The 20936-nt window shown below is 42.2% G+C and overlaps 1 protein-coding gene across 4 annotated transcripts in view; it reads left to right on the top strand.

Moving 5' to 3' along the window:
• The window catches only part of LOC125308051 (galactosylgalactosylxylosylprotein 3-beta-glucuronosyltransferase 1), an 83254-nt gene extending 74403 nt beyond the window's left edge, over positions 1-8851 (top strand). For 3 of the 4 annotated variants that reach the window (XM_048264267.1, XM_048264263.1, XM_048264265.1), the window contains 3 exons: positions 73-369; positions 3742-3849; positions 4908-8851. In XM_048264267.1, coding sequence (XP_048120224.1) covers positions 73-369; positions 3742-3828 — 384 coding nt within the window. In that variant the 3' untranslated portion in view covers positions 3829-3849; positions 4908-8851. The other variant, XM_048264264.1, reaches the window with a different exon arrangement.
• Positions 8852-20936: the final 12085 nt, after the last annotated feature.

Here is a 20936-nt window from a genome sequence, read left to right as displayed (position 1 = left end):
AATCCCCTGTGGACTAACCTTTGTACATTCTCTCTCTCTTTCTCTCTCTCTCTCTCTCCCTCTCTCTCTCAGATGCGCTCCACGCGGAAGGTCTCGGTCTGGCCCGTGGCGTTTGTGGGCGGCCTACGCTACGAGTCGCCTAAGGTCAATGCTGCTGGCAAGGTCTACGGATGGAAGACCGTGTTTGACCCACACCGCCCGTTCGCCATCGACATGGCCGGCTTCGCCATCAACCTGCGCCTCATCCTCTTCAAGCCCCAGGCCTACTTCAAGCTGCGGGGAGTCAAGGGGGGTTACCAGGAGAGCAGCCTGCTCCGAGACCTGGTCACCCTCGACGACCTGGAGCCCAAGGCGGCCAATTGCACTAAGGTGAGTGGGACGCTGGGAGGAGGGAACGGAACGGAATAGGAACCAGGACTCTACTGCAGAAAGTGTGTTGCTGTGTACCTGAGACTTTATGAGACCTGACCGCCCTCGACGGTGTGGAGCCCAAGGCGGTCAGTTGCACTAATGTGAATGAGGCAGAGAGAGAGAGAGAGAGTGAGAGAGAGAGAGGGCTGGAATAGAAACTAGGCTCCGGCTGAAAGTGTGACTCCTGTGTACCATAGACTTTATGAGACCTGACCGCCCTCACCACCACCGAAGGCGGGCAGTTGCACCAAGGAGAGCAAGACAGAGGGAGAGAGGACTGACTGAAATAGAAACAGGACTCCGTTTAGAAGTGTGACTCCTGTGGACCTGAGAGTTTGGTAGTCAGGTGACGGATATCGGTGTCTTATTTACGGATGCCGGGAGAGGGATTAACACTGAATTCTTGTGTCAAATAGCATTTTCATAATGGTATACTACTTTTGGTTATCTCCGTTTGAGATTAAAAAAAAATTTCAAATTTTATTTGAAAACACTGGAAGGGTTGACAGTGAGAGGAAAAAATAGCAGTGACAAAGATAAAACATTGCACAGATACAGACCAGATATAAATATAAATATACGTATATCTCTGTATCTGTATCTGTGTATATATATATAGATATATATCCTGGACATCTTAAGCTAAAAACAGTGCTGTAGACCCTGTACCAGAGACTATAAAAATCAATCGAGGTCTCATAAACCACTTTTTTATTCAACTGGAATAGCTTGTGAAAGAAACTTAAACACAACTCCCTGAAAACTTTTACAAACTTGGCAGAGTGTTATATATATTCACTTTCCCCAAACTATTTTCCAAACAGCTTAGTTTTCAAAAGATCAATAGCACACTGCTCAGCTCAGCACAGTGAAGTACAAAACCAGGCACCACCTACATGCTGGCATATCTTACCCGACGAAAGGGCACTGGTGGGCTATTCTGCATCACTGCCCATTTCTCTCCCTGCCTGCCCATTCTGATGACTCACTCAGTGGGCATTAGGGTGGCACAGATGCCCAGTTTTATCACCAGTAACGTGTATGGTTCTGATGTACGCTAGGCTAGGCTACATACGCACTCACAATCGTTGATCCTCTAATACAATATGAATCTTTGTTGTGGCACACTTACTAAATTCTCTATACTTGTGTTTGTTTGTTATACAAAATTTTAACTTCAAACCATCTCACCAAAATACTAATGTTCACCACTAAAGACTACATTGTGATTACCAGCTTATTACAGCTGTAATGTATTATGAAAGTTCAAAGTACTGTACCTGAATCATATCCTAATCTGGCCCCTGTCAATTTACAACACTATAAACTACAAACCCTACCTTTAAAGTCTTTGTTATTTATCATTATTCATTAAAACATTAGTTCATTGGGTTACACTTTACTTGACAGTGTCGACATAAGAGTGACATGCATAAACAAGTCATAAACGTTTATGACATAACGCTTCTGTTATTAAGTGACATTTGGTTTTTGTCATAACAAATTAGGATTAGGGTTAGGATTAGGTTTAGAGTTAGGGTTAGGTTTAGAGTTAGGATTAGGGTTAAGGTTAGGTTTCATGTGTCATGACAGTGTCATGTCACTCTTATGTCGATACTGTCAAGTAAAGTGTTACCGTTCATTTTTACAGTACTTATGGACACTGAATTTAAAGTGACAGACCACTACTGTACGCAGTGAGGCCGAGCGGAGCGCAGTGTTCTCTGTGGCGGAGGGGCGGTGGTGAGGAGGTGCAGAGGGACGAGCGGGAGGGGGAAACTGGGTCACAGAAGTCCCCTGCGGGGCCGTCCGGGCTGGGCTTCTGCCGCTGCCCCTCCCCCCTGCCCTCATCATGGAGCCAGTCTGGATGACAAGCGGAGACTGTTAACCTTCCTCTCACCCGTCTTAGTGGCAATGGGCCGCTGCCGGGTCTTAAATGTGCCCATGCATTATTCAAACCTCAGACCCACAGCAAAGGGAACGCCAGGCAAGGCGTGGGAGGGGAGGGACAAGGGGACAGGGAAAGTGGGACAAGAGGAAGAGGAGGATGACGAAGATTATGATCATGCTTATGATGATGATGATGATGATGATGACATTTACATTTAGTAATTTTAGATGATGATGACGTTTACATTTACATTTAGTAATTTTAACACTTTTATCCATAGCAACTTACAACGATGAGGAATAACATTCAAGCTACTAGCTACTAGGTATTAGCATCATGATGGTGATGATCATAAAGATAATAAAGATGATGATAGTGGTGATGGTTATGGTAAAGATGGATGAAGATGAACATAGACACATGTTGGTCTGTATTTTGTCTGTGTATTTTGAGTGTGTGCTGTTTTATGCTGCTGGGTCGTTCTGGGAGCTCACGCTCACTCAAAAGTTCAACTTTATTTATTTTTATCTCTTCATTTCAAATCTGTCACACGTCAAAGACACATTTCAGTGCACATGTCCATTTATAGAACACCTAGGCTATATCAATACCTCAAAAAGCAGAGGAGAAATGATCTACCGTATATTTCAACTGTCTTCTAGTTTTATCTCCCACACAAGATGGATATGAGGTACACAAAAATACTAGCCTGGCTCCGCCTGTCTATGTACTGACGCTCAATTACATTTCCCTACTGTACAGAGAGTCTGGTATCTATCCAGGCTACAAAAATACCAACTCTTGCGTCAAATGCAACCTCAGAATTAGTGCTTTCACCGCAGTGTTGTGCTGTGTGTAGAAAGTTGCCCTTTTGGACCATCCACTCAGTAACTCAGTAACCCATTGACTCAGTAACTCAGTAAGTCAATAACTCAGTGACTCAGTAACTCAATAACTCAGTAACTCATTCTCGCCTCTAAATATGGAGCAAACACCTTCAAAGAGGAAGAAAGAAATGGGAGGAAAAGTCATCAGCAAGAAAATCAACATACTTGTGTAGATTAGGAGGTGTGTGTGTGTGTGTGTGTGTGTGTGTGTGTGTGCGTGTGTGTGCGTGTGCGCGTGCGTGTGTGTGTGTGTGTGTGTGTGTGTGTGTGTGTGTGTGGAGAGACAGCATTACAGCAGCATTACAGTGTGTACCTGAACCCAATGCTAAACAAACTAAGAAAAAGTGTTTTAGTTTCGAGAAGCTCTCAGTGTTTCATACAGAATCTCAATAAGTCTTCACTACAGCTTGTTCTTTTTAATTTAACATTTTGTATTATGTATGTAAATTCATTTTACACATTAGTATTGTGTCTTCTCTGCATATTCTACACATCCACTGTGACAATCGTAATGTTACAGCAATTAATTGTCCTATTCTTGTGTTCTTGCAGATTCTTGTTTGGCACACCAGGACTGAAAAGCCGGTGCTCGTTAACGAGGGCAAAAAGGGATTCACAGACCCCAATGTAGAGATCTGACATTCGCCATCTCTAGCGATGGTGAGGAACCACACACGATGCCAAATATACAGAATAGTGTGCGTGGTGTGTCTGATACATTGACTGACTTCATTACAACTTCAAGATGTTGTTATTAAATCGTAGAAGCAAAACTCAATTCAGTTGATTTCTGATTAAATATTTTAATTCATACACAATATCATTACATATATGTACACATATTCTTGTTCTAAAACCTGAAGACATTTTATTTTGCTGCCGATTTTTGGAACATGCAGGAAAGAATACAGATGTTCAGTTCTGACGTCACATATTAAACGTAATCTGACACAGGAGGTGGTAGACTGTGTGTTAGCGTCCCTGGTCTCCAGAGGCTAATGTGATCACAGCCGCCTGGAGAGGCATCATCTGAGAGCCGCTGAAGAGAAATTAGCATAAACGCTCTGTTGTGAAGTCTGCAGCCAGACTAACAGAAATGTGGCAACTGAGTTAGCGCATGCTAGCCCAGACGCATCTTTGCTTTCAACTTTTATGAAATTTCAAACAGCTTATGTCATACCATTACATTTTTTGCCAAAGTACAAAAAGCAAATGAAAAATAGGAGAAAGGATTTATCTCAGAGCAGTGCATAAATCAGAAGTACCTGGTGTTCAAGCCACTGTAGCTGACGCCATGTGAGTTGGGAAATGAATGTTTCCTAAAGCATTCAACTTAGATTACTTAAATATGTAAACTACAACTTCTCTGACAGTTAGGCATTGAATGAAGTGTGACATGTAATTGAGAAAGAGAGAGAGAGTCACAGGCAGAGATGGGCAGTGGGTCAGATAATAAAGCGAGACAAAGACATGTTAGAAAATGTGAATAATGTAATAAGATAGATAGATAGATAGATACTTTATTGATCCCATAATGAGTCGTCTGTAAGGCCACTGGGTTTAAAAATTAAGCTTCATAGTTAGTGGTGTTCTATTTTGCTTATCTTTGGTCTTGTTTACACAAAATAATTATTTGTTTACTTGCAATACACACTAGGTTTCGCTTCCTCTCCATCCTCTCTCTCTCTCTGTCTCTCTCTCACTATCCTGGTTTTCAGGTACCTGGCTTTGGTAAAGCTTTCAACAAACTAGAGAGCACTCACCTCAGACTCACCTCAGAAACACAAGGACGTGGACACCGGACATATCCAGTTGTCTTTGACCTAGACTAAACTAATAACAGTACAAATGTACAGTATTTCATTAAAGCACAGAGTAGATGGCAATATTTATCAGGTTTAATGAACTACAAACAAACAAGCAAACAAACAAACACACACACACACAGATTCTAGGTACCACACGAGGACATGGAAGAGGAAAGGACCTTTTTTGGCACACCACCCCAACGAAAAAACTCCGCCTTCTGGCAGACAGCACAACGATGAGGGCCCAGGGCGCTCCATGTGGATGAACTTTGAACTCTGACCTGTGTAGAGAATATGACTGATCCCCAGCGAGTGGAATGTGTTCTCGGGCGACTGTGCAGGGGACATGTTGACGAAGACCGGGCCTACGTAAAGAACAAACAAACTTTCAACGTTGCTCTTTAGCAAAGCAAAAACTAAACAAACAGCATCAATAACGACGACAACAACAAACATTTGCATCACAACAATGGCCATTCTGAGGTGAAGAGAGAGATTATGGAGTTCTAGAACAAATCATCCGTTTAGATTGTTTTTTTTCATCCTGAAAACACTTAGAAGGGAAGAAGGTTTTATGTTTTAGTTTGTTACATAACTATATCTGCTTTTAACTGAATGTTTCGTTGTTTACAATCATTGTCTTGCTGTTTCAGAACTACTGATATTTACATCCATCTCAAACTCCCGTTCCCTGATGCGATTTTTTTTTTTTTCAGTGTCCTAAAAAGCTTGTAAGAGTACTGAAGCACGCCCACTCATATCAAGTGATAGATCCCTGGAAGAACACTTTGAAAGAGAAGAACCTAACATACTTCAGCAGCACTTAAAACTGTTACTCACCGTGTTCCTGTGTTGGGAACCCCTGTAAATAGGAACTTTTTAAAAAAAGGAAACAATCATAGGCTTCAACATGGAGTAACCTAAAAGAGCGAGCAATGTAACTACTGTATTTATGTAACTGGTAGGGGGAACCGAGAAATAACTATGAAAACACATTAAATCATTAAATACATACACATGAAATATTCGACGGAACGCCTTGTATACATAACGAGCCAAACTCCCACCGTGTGGAGGGAGCCATCCGTAAGGACGCAAGTGCAGCCATAACGACCCCCTGGTTAAGCATAGGCCAGAAGGTCAGAGGTCACTGTAGGAACCCCAGCACATTGAGCACCGCATCCTGTCACTGCACTTTGGCATAGTCGTGAAAGGAATGGCCAGCTCGATCATGCAGAGACTACATTTATGCTCATTCGTTTAGCAGACGCTTTTATCCGAAATGACTTACAGTACTTGGTACAGATGCATATTTACATCAAAACATATGTGCTTTCCCTGGCTACCAAACACATGGCCTTGGTGTTGTGTTAGCACCACGCTCTTACTCTATCAGTCGAGTCAGACGGAGAGGCCTTCAAAAGCCAACTGCTCTTGTGAATACTCAGTTGTGAAATATGTCGAACGTAAGCCATGGGATTTGCTTCGCACGTCTATTCATAGTCATCTCCCTCAAGGATGACGTGCGTACGCCAGGAGCTTACGACAATAACACCAGTGTTAATACGGCATCTACTGGATCTGCACGGGATCTAAACACGGAGGGAGGGAGCCAGATGGAGAGAGATGGTCATTTTCAGCCTTCACGTGGATTCCACTAGGGGGCGCTCCATGTGGGCACCTCCAGACAGGCTTCCAAAACAGTTCCACATCCCTGTTCTGACCAGCGCATATCTTGGGCCATGGCAGTGACCGGTTATCCTCACGCAGAGTTAATGAAGGTGTCGCATGTGGATGCTGAGGGTCAGGCAGTCAGTGTTTCCGTTGTGCCCCTGGCTGACCACCGAGACGTAGACGCTGACATGAAAGCAAAGCTGTTTTCCTTGTTCATGATCAATCCAGTGTAAGTTGATCACCAATATGCTCATATACCATGCATTTCACACAGCATTTGGTCTGGTTAGGTTTTTTTTTTCTTAGATCCACAAGTTGTCTTATGGCAGTTGAGCGTAGCCTGTTCATCCAGTCATTAAAAGGCCATCTCTGCTTTGTCTGTGCCCAGGATGCAGTACGTTCCTACGGGTAAAGGTCACCTCTGTAGTTCATGTGGAAGTTAATTTTGTTTGCTTGTAAGGGGCATACCGTATTAGTCACACAAGCACAAAGACATGAGAGGTGTGTTCACTGACATATTGGGCCAATTTTAACGGGGCATTGGCATATTGAAGGTACTGAACTATCACAATGTTAAAATAAGCAATGTTTCGATGTGTAACATGTAATTGGCCCCTGATTCCTCTTATGTAAGTTTGAATGCACAATTCCCATCAGATCTTTTAAAGTAGAGACGTGACGAAAACCCTCCACACCCAGCAGTGTCTAGAAGTCAGAGTTCCCACCTTCAGTTTTATAATTAGAGGAAAAGTTTTCACCCCATTCTGCTGAAGCAACCCGCAAGGCATTTTTCAAAGACCCTTGGCATTACAGATGCTCAGTGTGTGTATGTGTGTGTGTGTGCTCCCGCTGCCTCTTGTTTGAGAGGCAAATGAGTGATGGAGGACGAGAGAAGAGAGTCGTAGGCAGGGAGAAATACGCCAGGCGATGGGCAAAGAGCTTTCTGCAACACTCTGTAAGAACACATTTCTCTTCATGTCTTCAGAAGGAAGCTTTTGAAACATGCATGGCAACTACAGTATATGTTCCTAACCTTTTGTAGAAAAAATGTGTTGCATTAATGTTTCAGCTGGGAAGTTGAAATGGTAGCCATTGTAGGACTTCTTTCTGTCTTTTTAAGTTTCTTCAGCAGTCTCCCCCTCATGATGGAAATGGTGCACAATGTCAAAGGAAAGGAATGATATATACATACCTATATAGGAAAGGAATGATATATATATATATACATACCTATATAGGAAAGGAATGAATGATATATACATACCTATAAAGGAAAGGAATGATATATACATACCTATAAAGGAATGTAATGATATATACATACCTATATAGGAAAGGGATGATATAAACAAAGCACACCCGTTACCTCCTCTCTGCATGAGTCCATAAGCATCTACAGAACGTTTTAGCAAATATGGCTTCCTTTCCACCCTCCAAACCCCTGTGTACGACTCCTGAAGACACTCCCTGGATGGCTAAAAGAGGACCGACTGTAACATTTATTTTTCCCTTGCTGTTAAACTTGACAATATGGCTGCTCCTTGCAACTGAGTTTAGATATGAATAGGGGAAATTGGGTGTCCACTTCCAGATTGCAGTGTGTTACTACTTGACGTATTTGTTTTCATCCAAGAGGAAGATAAACATGAAATCATCTTAAGTGTGATTACAAAGCCAGTCAATTGAGGCCAGGCCGAGCCCATAGAATCATCTGATGTGAGAAAGATGGGACTCACACCAAGGCTTTGTGAAAAGGGTTTACCAACATCACCACATGAATCACATGCTCAAAAATCCTGTCTTATTGTCCTGTAGGTTCAATGTCAACCCCACAGCCTCACCGGCACACACACACTCGCAGTCAAGCTGAGAGATGTGATCCGATTGCAGACTGCGATATTCAACACTGGACACAGTGTTAAATATCTCACTGAACTCGGTGATATTCAACACTGGACACACCTCATGTCTGGGTGTCCTCTCAATCCAGAGTCCTCGCTAGCCACGTGTATTTATTCCACATTAATATATTTATTTATATTATTTATTTTGCATCCTCTTGGCTTCTCAGTGATGCATTCCTATTCGTATTGGCACGTGGTGTGTGCTCCCCTGCAAATTGATGATATTGGTTCAGCTCGTTTCAGCGCCAGCCATCAAAAATCATCTCAAGTCTTTTTTTGGGGAGTAGTACATAAACTTGTCCACTTGCTTTACAGAGGTCCAACTGCTTTTAACTGGGGGGAAATGCAAAGCTCATGGCAAACAGTGGTAGGAATATAAACATTAGCATTTATGTAGGCCAATCTGTTAATAGGCTAAAAGTGCATAACGTTATCTGTCTAAGGTTCCTCACAGAGCTTACTATGTCTTCTCTGCTCTTGTGTTTTCACGTCTCCTACAAGTACACGACACCAACCATTTAAACCATATATCCCCCTCTGTTGTTTGGGGTTATGGGTCGACAAATGAGTTGCGTTTAGTTGTGTTTTTCTGGCCGTATCCTTTGTCTTCACATGGCATGGCGTATTGGGTCAAATAGTTCCTTGTTCACAGTCTTAAAACTTAAGACAATAAGAAAAGATTCACAAAGAATAACTGGGTCAGACATCGTTTCAACTCAAAAACTCTCGGAAAGGGATTTGCACCACGTTGTAGTTCTCTAGTGTTCCCCAGATAGTATAGGCTCAGTCCTTTATCTCCTCCCAGAAAGCAAACACACTAAATTGGTTCAGCTATTCTCAGCTAGAATAAAGACAGCACATGGTTCACAGAAAAAGAAAAAAAAAATGTCCCGAAGCAAACGAACAATCTCCACACCATTTTCACAAAGTTAAACACTTTAGTCAAATAGAGAACAGTGGAACACACACACACGGTACAATGACAACAATGGCGGAGCAAGTGTGTTCACATTTTCTTGTGAAATCTCAACTATTCCCATGTGAGCCATTAGGCCTGTCACAAAGTGCTTTTAACAGCTTGTATTGGTCATTTGGTTCATAGTGCCATACAAACAACCCCTCACCACCCCCACAATCCCTGTCCATTCTGCTTCTACTGTTTGTAATACACAACCATTATTCGCACCCATCCACCCAAACATACACATATAAATACCAACACACAAACACATACATGTGTACACACACACACACACACTTTGAAGTGATAGGCCAACCATGTCTGCATGTTTCTAGAATAAAGGTTGTTCTGTTTTCTTCACAATACCCATTTCGGAAATTAAATTAAATTAAACACGTTGGAAAATGAGAATGTTTACTGTCTTGAAATATATGACACTGGCTTTGTGCTCAGTTGCATACAAACACTGGTATTGTGTGTTTGCTCTCTCTCTCTCACACACACAGGCTAAAGGTACCATGATGTACTGTATATGAAAGCCCGTAGATCATAGGCTAAAGGGACCATGATGTATATGAAAAACTAATGGGGAAGTTGTTGTTCCTATACTTTACAGTAATGTAAAATGTATGATTGACTGTATGTTGCAAATGCATTGCCAATTGTATTGTGAAAGCGACAACAGTACATTTCAGAATGCTATAAATGTACCATTCAGTACATCAGTGTGTCAGTTTCAATTTTAGGCAATTCCTAATTCAGTTAGACAAGCAAAAAAGACATAAAATAAAACACCACCTTTCTTATCAGCTGAGACAAACAAGTGGTAAAGCACTGAGAGGTTTAGCACAGGACAGCACTCAGTGTAGAACAGAGAGACTCTGAAGTACAAAGTGCCCTTCTACACAGCACACCAACTCCAGTGCCCCAAATGGTTAGGATGGAACCTCAAATGATGAAAGTCCTACCACTCAATCTGTCAGAGAAGAAAACATCTCTCCTCACATCTAAAAGCCTTTCATCATAACGTCTACATCAAACTTTGCTTTTAGCCTTGACTGTAGTTTCAGCTACTTAATATGTATCTCTCTCTCTCTCTCTCTCTATCTATCTATCTATCTATATATATATATATATATATATATGTATATATACAGAGAGAGAGGGAGTTTTTATGATCAAAAATTGTATACAACTTAATGTAGTATGCATCAGTTAATATTATTCCCAAAAAGAGTGCTTGGAACAGTTTGGGATGACACAGTCAACTGAAGGTCAAGGAATATTGTGATTTTGTGTTTCTGCCACGTAAAAAAAACCCTGCCATTATCAAACTCAGGAGAGTGTGAAACACTTCTCTGGGCTGTGTGCCTTCAGGGGCCAAATGCTGAGTCAGCTGTATCTGCAGGAAACACAGCCAGCAGTCAGTACAGCACGGCAGGGCAAGACGATATTGAGTCAGCTCTATCTGCAGGGAAAACACAGCCAGCGGTCAGTATGGCATGGCAGGGCAAGACGATATTGAGTCAGCTGTACCTGCAGGGAAAACACAGCCAGCGGTCAGTACGGCATGGCAGGGCAAGACGATATTGAATCGGCAGCACGCCCAGCCGCAGCAGAGATTCATGGCAGGACCACTGGTGACTGACCTGTGCTATTCAATCGGAGGTCTTCGAGGGGAATCCAAAACTAAATTATAACTCTCAGGGAGCCTGCCACTTTATCAGATGAAGCAGCATATCCCCAAAAAAGGTGGAGGTTGCAGGGAAGAGTTTGATATTTTAGATAATGAAAGACACCCCTGAGAGATACCTACACTCTTAAAGCAAATGTGTTGTCCCAAACTGGACACAGAGATGTGTTTAAAAACAAGTTGTGTTGTTTTCAATACATTCGTTTTAAGAGTGTAGGAAGACATCCTCAGCATAGTGCAGTCCTGTAGACTTATCAGTCATTTCAGGCTTCAAGAAATGAAACTTCTTTTTTCATTTATCATTATTTTTATCATTGCATTGTAGAGGATCTATATAATGGCGTAAATATTATTCTCATCATCATTTTAAAGATGAAAGCATTGTGAAGTTTTGAACTTTCACATACATCTGAAGAGTGTATTTGGAAAAACAAAGACAAAAAGAAATTTTTATACAGATATTTATAAGTCATGTTTTTATAGTGCATTCCAGGTAATATCATTAACTGCTGTTAGGTTGTTTCGATCAACTAAAAAATACATCGAAAACAAGGAAACTGCAGTTTGATTGATATGGATAATACACACAAAAAAACAATAACAGAGATGTTTGCCACATGAGATGGTGAATGTTTCAGAGAGTAAAGGGTTAGAGGTGCAGTAAAGAGCAGGAGGGTTAGAGGTGCAGTAAAGAGGTTATAGGGGTGCAGTAAAGAACAGCAGGGTTAGAGGTGCAGTTAAGAGGTTAGAGGTGCAGTAAAGAGCAGGAGGGTTAGAGGTGCAGTAAAGAGGTTAGAGGTGCAGTAAAGAGCAGGAGGGTTAGAGGTGCAGTAAAGAGGTTAAAGGTGTAGTAAAGAGCAGGAGGGTTAGAGGTGCAGTAAAGAGCAGGAGAGTTAGAGGTGGAGTAAAGAGGTTAGAGGTGTAGTAAAGAGCAGGAGGGTTAAAGGTGCAGTAAAGAGCAGGAGGGTTAGAGGTGCAGTAAAGATGTTAGAGGTGCAGTAAAGAGCAGGAGGATTAGAGGTGGAGTAAAGAGGTTAGAGGTGCAGTAAAGAGCAGGAGGGTTAGAGGTGCAGTAAAGAGGTTAGAGGTGCAGTAAAGAGCAGGAGGGTTAGAGGTGCAGTAAAGAGGTTAGAGGTGCAGTAAAGAGCAGGAGGATTAGAGGTGGAGTAAAGAGGTTAGAGGTGCAGTAAAGAGCAGGAGGGTTAGAGGTGCAGTAAAGCGGTTCGAGGTGCAGTAAAGAGCAGGAGGGTTAGAGGTGCAGTAAAGAGGTTAGAGGTGCAGTAAAGAGCAGGAGGATTAGAGGTGCAGTAAAGCGGTTAGAGGTGCAGTAAAGAGCAGGAGGGTTAGAGGTGCAGTAAAGCGGTTCGAGGTGCAGTAAAGAGCAGGCTTTTAGAGAGCCACACCAGTGCAGAGTGAGCGTAGTCACACCTCCCCCAACACCACCGTCTCTTTGCGCTCTTGCTGTTGCCTTGTCTGAAAGCGTGGTGTCAGGTTTTTATCTCAGCAACTCTCCGCTTGTCGCACTTATCAGCATCTATCACCACCAGCCTACCATCACATCTGGAGCTGAATATTAACCAGCTGAGTGAGAGCGAGAGAGAGAGGGAGAGAAAGAGAGAGAGGGGGAGAGAGAGAGGGATGTTAAGCGGCATCTTAACGGTTGGATCTCTACAAACACTCATGGTATATTCAAGCCCTACACCACCTTAATCATTCATAGTTTTGTTTTTAATTTTATTTACAAAAGCCATGAATTTAGAATATCAATATAAATAAAACATCTCAAATATCAATAACGCAGCTGAAAAATAAAGTGAAATTCAGTAATAATGCTGATGTTTGACTGTTAAATGTCACATGAGTTTTATTTGTTGCTTTGACAAAATTATATTTACCAAAATAAAAGTATGAACATCAAAGACCATTTAAAAATTAATATCACAATAAAGAAAGCACACACACACAAACACACACAGAATCACAAAAAAGTGATGCCGATGTTACCAGTTTCTCATTAAAGCATCTCTCCTGAGACCCATGAAATGGGTTATTTCCTCAAAGGAGAACAAATTACAGCAATAGTGAGTGAATAATTAATGGGGTGCGCAGCTTACAGACACGCTGCATCTGCCCAGGAAGTGGAATAAGTGCTCCTGAGAGAGCGGCAAGGCAGCGGTACTGATGCGGAGGATGAGGATGAGGATGCTGTTGTTGCTCTCTTTGTCTGTGGAGACCCAGACAAACCTACACTCCTGGTCCTCACAAGCACACGGACCCCAGTGGAGTGTGTGTGTGTGTGTGTGTGTGTGCACCTGGGTGAGTCCTCAGCTGTTGCTATTATTACAAAGTGGTTGTGGGTAGCCTATTTAATAACCTGGGTGTGAAGTGTGATCTAGTGTTTTCTAACCAGGATACAGCATTACAGTGTGTGTGTGTGTGTGTGTGTAAGCACTGCATGTTTTGTTCTGTATTTAAGTCTTCATTATGCCCCATTACATCAGTGTTACAGACAATTCATCATCTTAGTGATCTTTGACCTCAAATGTATCCATTAAACAGATGATTTGATCAAGAACAACATGCACAGTATACAGTATATATATTGTAGCGTCGGTGGATGTACATGTCTAACGTTGAATGAGTGTCTCCTAGAATGCAGTGCGAGTGAATGCTATAAGGTGTAATGTTGATTATAATAGTTGTAGTTGCGTGTACCATGTTTTGTATTTGTTAGCGTGTTAGTCTCTTTGGTTGTACCTCATGTGCTTATCCCCGTGTTGATGTGTGTGGTAAACCCTTATTGTGTGTTGCATGTGCGGCTGAGACTACCCCTGTGTTGCCCTATCCTAGTAAGTCTAATTGTGTTTGAGTCTTCCTGTTCCAATAAATGGCCGTCCTGGCCAAAGGTGAATCTTGTCTGAGGGTGAGATCGCTACATTGGTGTCAGAAGTGGGATGGGCCCCTCCCGGGGCGCAAAGATCTACGCCAGATCAAGATGGAGAAGAAGGCCGAAGACCAGACCAGCAAGATAGCGGCGAACCTCAGCAGATGTTCCAATGGTCCTTTTAAGGACTAGCCAGCTCGCTGAGCTCACCATTGCGGAGGATGGAGGCAGTGGTGGAGGAAGTACTGAAACTCAGTACTTAAGTAAAAGTACAAATACACAGAGAAATATTTACTTTAGTAAAAGTAAAAGTACCACAATGACAACCCTACTTAAGTAAAAGTAAAAAGTACCTGCTTTTAAATGTACTTTAAGTATTAAAAGTAAAAGTATTTGCATAATGATTTATATACTATATTCTAAAACGAAAAATCAGTATGGGCTGTGGCATTTTAATTAAGCTAGTTTTAGGTTATACTCGACTAGATAGTTTTAAGCTAATGCAATTGTGCTTACCATCTGTGGCCCAGTTTACATTCTGACCTACAATTCTAGAGACTGTAATTCTGGTTATCTAACTAGGGTGATCTGCTGAGTAATATCAGTCAGCAAAACACGAGAGCTTGAAGTTTAACGGGGTAGACAAGGGAAACGTCGGGTGGATCGTAATGCCAATTATGCTGATTGAACAGAAAAGTTGCTGAGAAAGGTGTCTTTATGATTAGGTTCAGACGCATAGACATTGAATGAACGCTCACATTACTACCCCCCAATTGTAGGCTATGTATCTTTATTTGATCACACACAATTAAGGAATATTTCCTAATCTGGAAAATGTTACGTTTTTTTCCGGCCACCGGCTCATTAGTCTACCATTCATTTGTGCCGCAAATGATCAGACGTGTGACAGAAGCATGGGCATAGCCTGTAACTTCACTGTGTTATTGTTGCGGATGGCAATCTCATCGGAGAGGAGGCCCTAACGCTGCAGATAACAGACAGAGAAAGGCACAGAACACAGTTGCATGTACAGTGTAGCCATGGGTCTGGTGAATATAGCCTACCGAATGCAGATGGCTACAAGCTCACGCTTTGCCTGGTCTAGACTAGAAGCTTATGTTTCTAAGAATGCACGTAGCGCTCCAGAATCTTTGGTAGCAACCCCGCCCCCTGGTAAAACAAACGTGTTTGTCAGAGAGAAAAAAAAAACTGATCACAAAATGTATAGTAAAAAGGAACGATGGTGTTGTAGAAATGTAGCGGCGTAAAAGTACAGATAATTGCTGTAAAATGTAACGAAGTAAAAGTCAAAAGTATGCACTATAAATTTTACTTAAGTAAAGTACAAATACGTGGAAAATGTAACGAAGTAAAAGTCAAAAGTATGCACTATAAATTTTACTTAAGTAAAGTACAAATACGTTGAAAATGTTTAATGAAGTAGGCTATCAAACCCGTTTTAACCATGTCATGGTCCATCCATTTCAATAACCTGGCAGCTTTGAAAATCTAAGGCTGAACGTTCATAACATATTCTGTTTAGGTTAGGCTACTATGGTATAGTAGCTTAGGTTAGTAGACCTAGTTCATAAAACAGAGTAGGCAAACCTTTTCTAAATCGTCATAAGCCGATGACATAGGCTACTGTAGTTGTTTAACTAACCCAACTCCACACGTCGTTCTCTGTTTACAGTAGGCTACATTACGCGTCATTTCACTCAGTGGCCACACGCACAGCACGTGAATCTGCGAGACACCAGTTTGCTAATGGTGGTAGTTCACTGTGATAAACATTAAAATTATAGCCTGACAAGCCAGACTAGGCAATAACATATTTGCTGCCGCTAGGGTGGGTCTAGATTTCTAGGCTATTAAAATTAGCTTTGAAATTAATCAATAAGATGTAGCCTTATAGTCTATGATCTCTGTGTAGACAATAGCCTAATGAAAACTGAAAAGACCTATCTGTCTGTGCCCTGGCTACAGTAGGCCTACAGTACATGCACTCCTATTGAATTTTCAGAACCAAGGAGAGAAATTAGAAAAATGTGTTACAGCTCCGTCTGCTATTTACACCCATTCTTCTTGATAATGAATAAATATGAAAATGTATAAAATGTTTATCAGTACATTAGACTACTTTGCAAATTGCTAAACCATATAATACACTGTCCCACCATCATCACTGAAATAGCATAATACTAGAATTTAAATGCAAAAAAAGGTTCAGGTTCAGATGATTAAAGCTTTATAGGTTAGGAAATGTAAAACTTAAGTTCCCATTTACACCATTCAAATTGTGTGTATCTTTTCTAGCTTTTGTATGCATTATGTTCTATAAAACATGATATTATATTCTGCAGTGCAAAGATGCCCACTAAAGACAAGTTTTAAATAAAGTTAACACGTTTTCTGAAAAAATTGTTCCATGTGCCCTTTTTTTTAAAATTGAGCCCCTGCCCCTTCAAAGGTCTCTGCCCGCCCCTGTTCCTTTGTATTACAATGTAGTGCCCAATTTAATCGGACCCTGTCACACGTGATTGATTGGGTTGACATACACCTGTCTTGTCCTTGAAAAGCAGTTGTTGTGTTTCTTCCGATCCGAAGCGCTTCATGACTCCCGTCATGCTGACAATCAATCGTGGCCGCCGACAAAGCGTGCTCACTGCTAATCAGATGCCTGATATGAGAGCGCATCAGTGCAGTGCTGGGAGGGTGTGTGTGTGTGTGTGTGTGTGTGTGTGTGTGTGTGTGTGCTGGGAGGGTGTGTGTGTGTGTGTGTGTGTGTGTGTGTGTGTGCTGGGAGGGTGTGTGTGTGTGTGTGTGTGTGTGTGTGTGTGCTGGGAGGGTGTGTGTGTGTGTGTGTGTGTGTGTGTGTGTGTGTGCTGAGAGGTGGGTGGGGGATCGAGTAGGGAGGGGAGAACAGATGAATGGGAAGAAAGAAAGAAGAGTAGAACAGAGAGAATGTGACAGACAGAAAGAGAGAGGGAGAGAGAAAAAGAGAGATAAACAGATGAAGCAAAGGACTTTCTTTATCAATATGACTCCCCTCAGCTGGCCTAGACAGGATTACAATAGTGTTTGTTGAACTGTAAGGCTTAAATGCCTATTCAAAAGGATGAACAGAGAGAAGGAGAGGTGGAGAGGAGAGGCAGAGAAGGGCAGGGAGTGAAGGATAGAGTGTGGAGAGAGAAAGAGAGAGAGCTGATGGAGGAGGGGTAGAGAAAGACAAGGAGTGAAGGATAAAATACTGTAGAGAGAGAAAGTATATCATCAATCCAATGGAGAGCTGTGCAGTGGGAGAGAGAGACACAGGGGGCAAGGAGCAGGAGCAGAGGGAGCAGCAGGGCACATTTCTCAGAAGGTGTCTCCCCTCAGTGTAATCCCTCTCTCTCTCTCCATCTCTCCCTCTTTCTCTCTATCTCTCTCTCCCTCTTTATCCCTCTCTCTCTTTCTCCCTCTCCATCTCTCCCTCTTTCTCTCCATCTCTCTCTCTTTCTCCCTCTCCATCTCTCTCTCCCTCTATCCCTCTCTCTCTCTCTTTCTCCCTCTCTTTCTCTCCCTCTTTCTCTCCATCTCTCTCTCCCTCTCTCTCTTTTTCCATCTCTCTCTCTCTCTTTCTCTCTCTGATAATGTGCCGCTCTAATCTGCTAGATAAAGCCCTATCAGAGAGACCTGTGCAGCCCAACACCCTCCATGCATGTCTAATGGGTACCGAGTGAGTGAGTGAGTGTGAGTGTGTGTGTGTGTGTGTGTGTGTGTGTGTGTGTGTGTGTGTGTGTGTGTGTGTGTGTGTGTGTGAGTAGACATGCACAAGCACACATGCACAATCATACACACGCATGCTCACACATTTTTCACGTCTGCATACACACACACACACTTATTAAACAATGCACCTTCTTGCAGAAGAAGGCTGTCAGTATCCTGAAAACGCAGACATGTCATTCAGGACAAATGTATCTCTTCTGTGATTTGACCTCATCATCGCTTCGCTCTTGGAACTCATCAAATTCACAGAGATATGACTTTTTGGGGAAATGGCACGATCCTGCCATCTGTGTGCGGCGAACTCCCAAAGATAAGAAGCCCAAGATTGCTCCGGATCAGAGTTCAAGGAAAAGCTGAGGGATTGCTGTTTTAGCCCTGATAACTGCGTGTGTCAGTAGGCCTCCTTGGGATTAAAGCAGGGATTAAAACTTTAAGATGCAAATGAAAAATATGAGGGACCATAATGGGGGCCAGACAGATGCCCTGTTCGCCTTTTTCTGCAGCACAAACTGTAAGGGAAACAAGGCCCATCAGCAGCACATTTACAAAGGTAGTAGAGCCATCTAGTGGGCAAATAAAAGATTACACTGTATGTTACTCATATCAAAAGTGGAAGGCTGTCTTGAATTGACTGTATGCTGTTAATATTATCAGGAAGCAGCAGGGACGAAAGTTATATACAGTATATATATTTTTTAATGTGTCAGTCTTTCACCATCTTGCATTTGCTGGGCAAGAGGATAGATATAAAATGCATTTTGCTGGGCAAGAGGAACATCCAAAGAGTGTTATTTATGTGTAGCCCACCTGCTAGGCACGCAACGTTCAGCCAACAAGCAGCGTGAACAGCCGGTAAGAAACCAGGCTTAATATTACGGTCAGGGTTGCCAATTTCTCCATTTGTAGCAATCATGTGTGAACATATGTTTATTAGGATTCTTATTGTGTGTTAGCTTCACCTGAGAGCCTCGCAATCTGTTTCGTCTTACTTCTGATGTGGAAACACATCACCCTCAATTTACCAAGACATTAGCAGGTCCTTACCTGATTAGGCTGACCAGGTGCCACCTCACAGACCACCAAGCTAATCAGGCTGGGTGAGGAGTCCATGTGCAGTGCATGCAGGCACGGAGCACGGTGACATCATTCTGCAGGATGCACAGCTCCATCAGGTCAAATGAGCAATTACCACCTATAATGGCCTGAACAATTATACGTCATTTACGCAAACTGTCTGAATGATGAACATCTGAATGTTGTGTGTGTGTTTGTGTGTGTGTGTGTGTGTGTGTGTGTGTGTGTGTGTATGTCTGTGTGTGTGTGTGTGTGTGTGTGTGTGTGTGTGTATGTCTGTGTGTGTGTGTGTGTGTGTGTGTGTGTGTGTTTGACCGAATGTAAGCCCAGATGACAGCTGTGGCTGGAATGGACCCTGCCCTGATCTGGTATGAATTTGGACCAGATTTGGCCCAGAAGTGGCCTAGTGAGTTACCAGCCCCTGGCAGCCAGCTTTACCAGGCAGTTCCGCTCCTGTATAACAAAAGCTCGCTCAGTATTACGGGACGTTATGGTCAACACTTGCACTTATAGAACCATGAGCTGCTAAGAAGGCTGTAGAACCATGAGCCACTAAGAAGGCTGTAGAACCATGAGCCACTAAGAAGGCTGTAGAACCATGAACCACTATGAAGGCTATAGAACCATGGGCCACTAAGAAGGCTGTAGAACCATGAGCCACTAAGAAGGCTATAGAACCATGAGTCAAGAAGGCTGTAGAACCATGAGCCACTAAGAAGGCTGTGGCATGAGCCAGGGCAATATTAAACACAGCACGTTGTTGAAACGGCTTGGGGCATTGTCCGTCACCCAGTCGGCAAGACTGTAGTGTGTCCGGGGTTAGAAATAACTGTAATTGTAAATACACCCCCACAAATGAAGACAAATACACACAGCAGAAACAAACTATTTCTCTCACTTTACCTCTCACTCTCACTTTACCTCAGACACACACACACACACACACACAGAGACCACAAATATATGTCTACGGAGAGACAATAATATCTAAAATGAACACATATACTCACACAAATGCACACCTCTGGAAACACACACATTTGGTGTGTTTGTGTCAGAGACCTTGCATTAGTCCTTAGATGTTCTGTGGGATTACGTAATAAATCCTCTCAAAGACACTCGACTGCCTAAGCACAGCAAGGACATCATTTAGCACTAAGCCCCAGTAACTGATTTAATGATGTGAAGATTTAGTGGCTTTACAATGTAAACTGAATTATAATCGCTTTACCCATGCAGAAAAAAAAACACAACGGAGATTAAATGACAACATAACATTCTTATTATATGCCATTTTAAATGACAACATAACATTCTTATTATATGCCATTTTAAATGGATGACTTTGAAAGCCGTTTGAATTTATGTGACATTATTTATGCTATTACTGTAATATATATTTATATAGTATAAGCACACTTAATGTGTCAATCAAACTCTGCCCAGAATGCTACAATGTATTTTTATGTAACGCCGACCCATAGGAACATGTCTATTCACAACGCGTTGGTCTTCAACTTAGCTTTTCATTTAATCCAAAAGTCTAATGAGTTGGACCGACAGGATCAGGTCTCTTTTACTTTTGTCTGCTTTCTGACAGAAATCATTTTAGCTTTGATGTTTTGACCAACAAGGAAACCACAGTATTGTGTTCCAGCTGAAAAATGAAACTATGTAGTGCCTGTGTGTGTGTGTGTGTGTGTGTGTGTGTGTGTGTGTGTGTGTGTGTGTGTGTGTGTGTGTGTGTGTGTGTACAAGAGAGAGAGAGAGAGAGAGAGAGAATGCATGTATATTGTACACAACTACACACACACACACACACACACACACACACACACACACACACACACACACACCTACACACACATACACCTCAAACAAAGCCACACTTTGTTTGTTCTGCCGTCAATAGTCCTCTTGTCCTTGTTGTGTCCGACCATTCTAGAGTGTGTCTCATTTATCTCATTCTGGTCTTTTT

The sequence above is a fragment of the Alosa alosa genome, chromosome 15, assembly GCF_017589495.1.
Source record: "Alosa alosa isolate M-15738 ecotype Scorff River chromosome 15, AALO_Geno_1.1, whole genome shotgun sequence".
Lineage (NCBI taxonomy): Eukaryota > Metazoa > Chordata > Actinopteri > Clupeiformes > Clupeidae > Alosa > Alosa alosa.
Note: the sequence above shows the minus strand (reverse complement) of the source record. Positions and strands in the feature narration are given on the sequence as shown.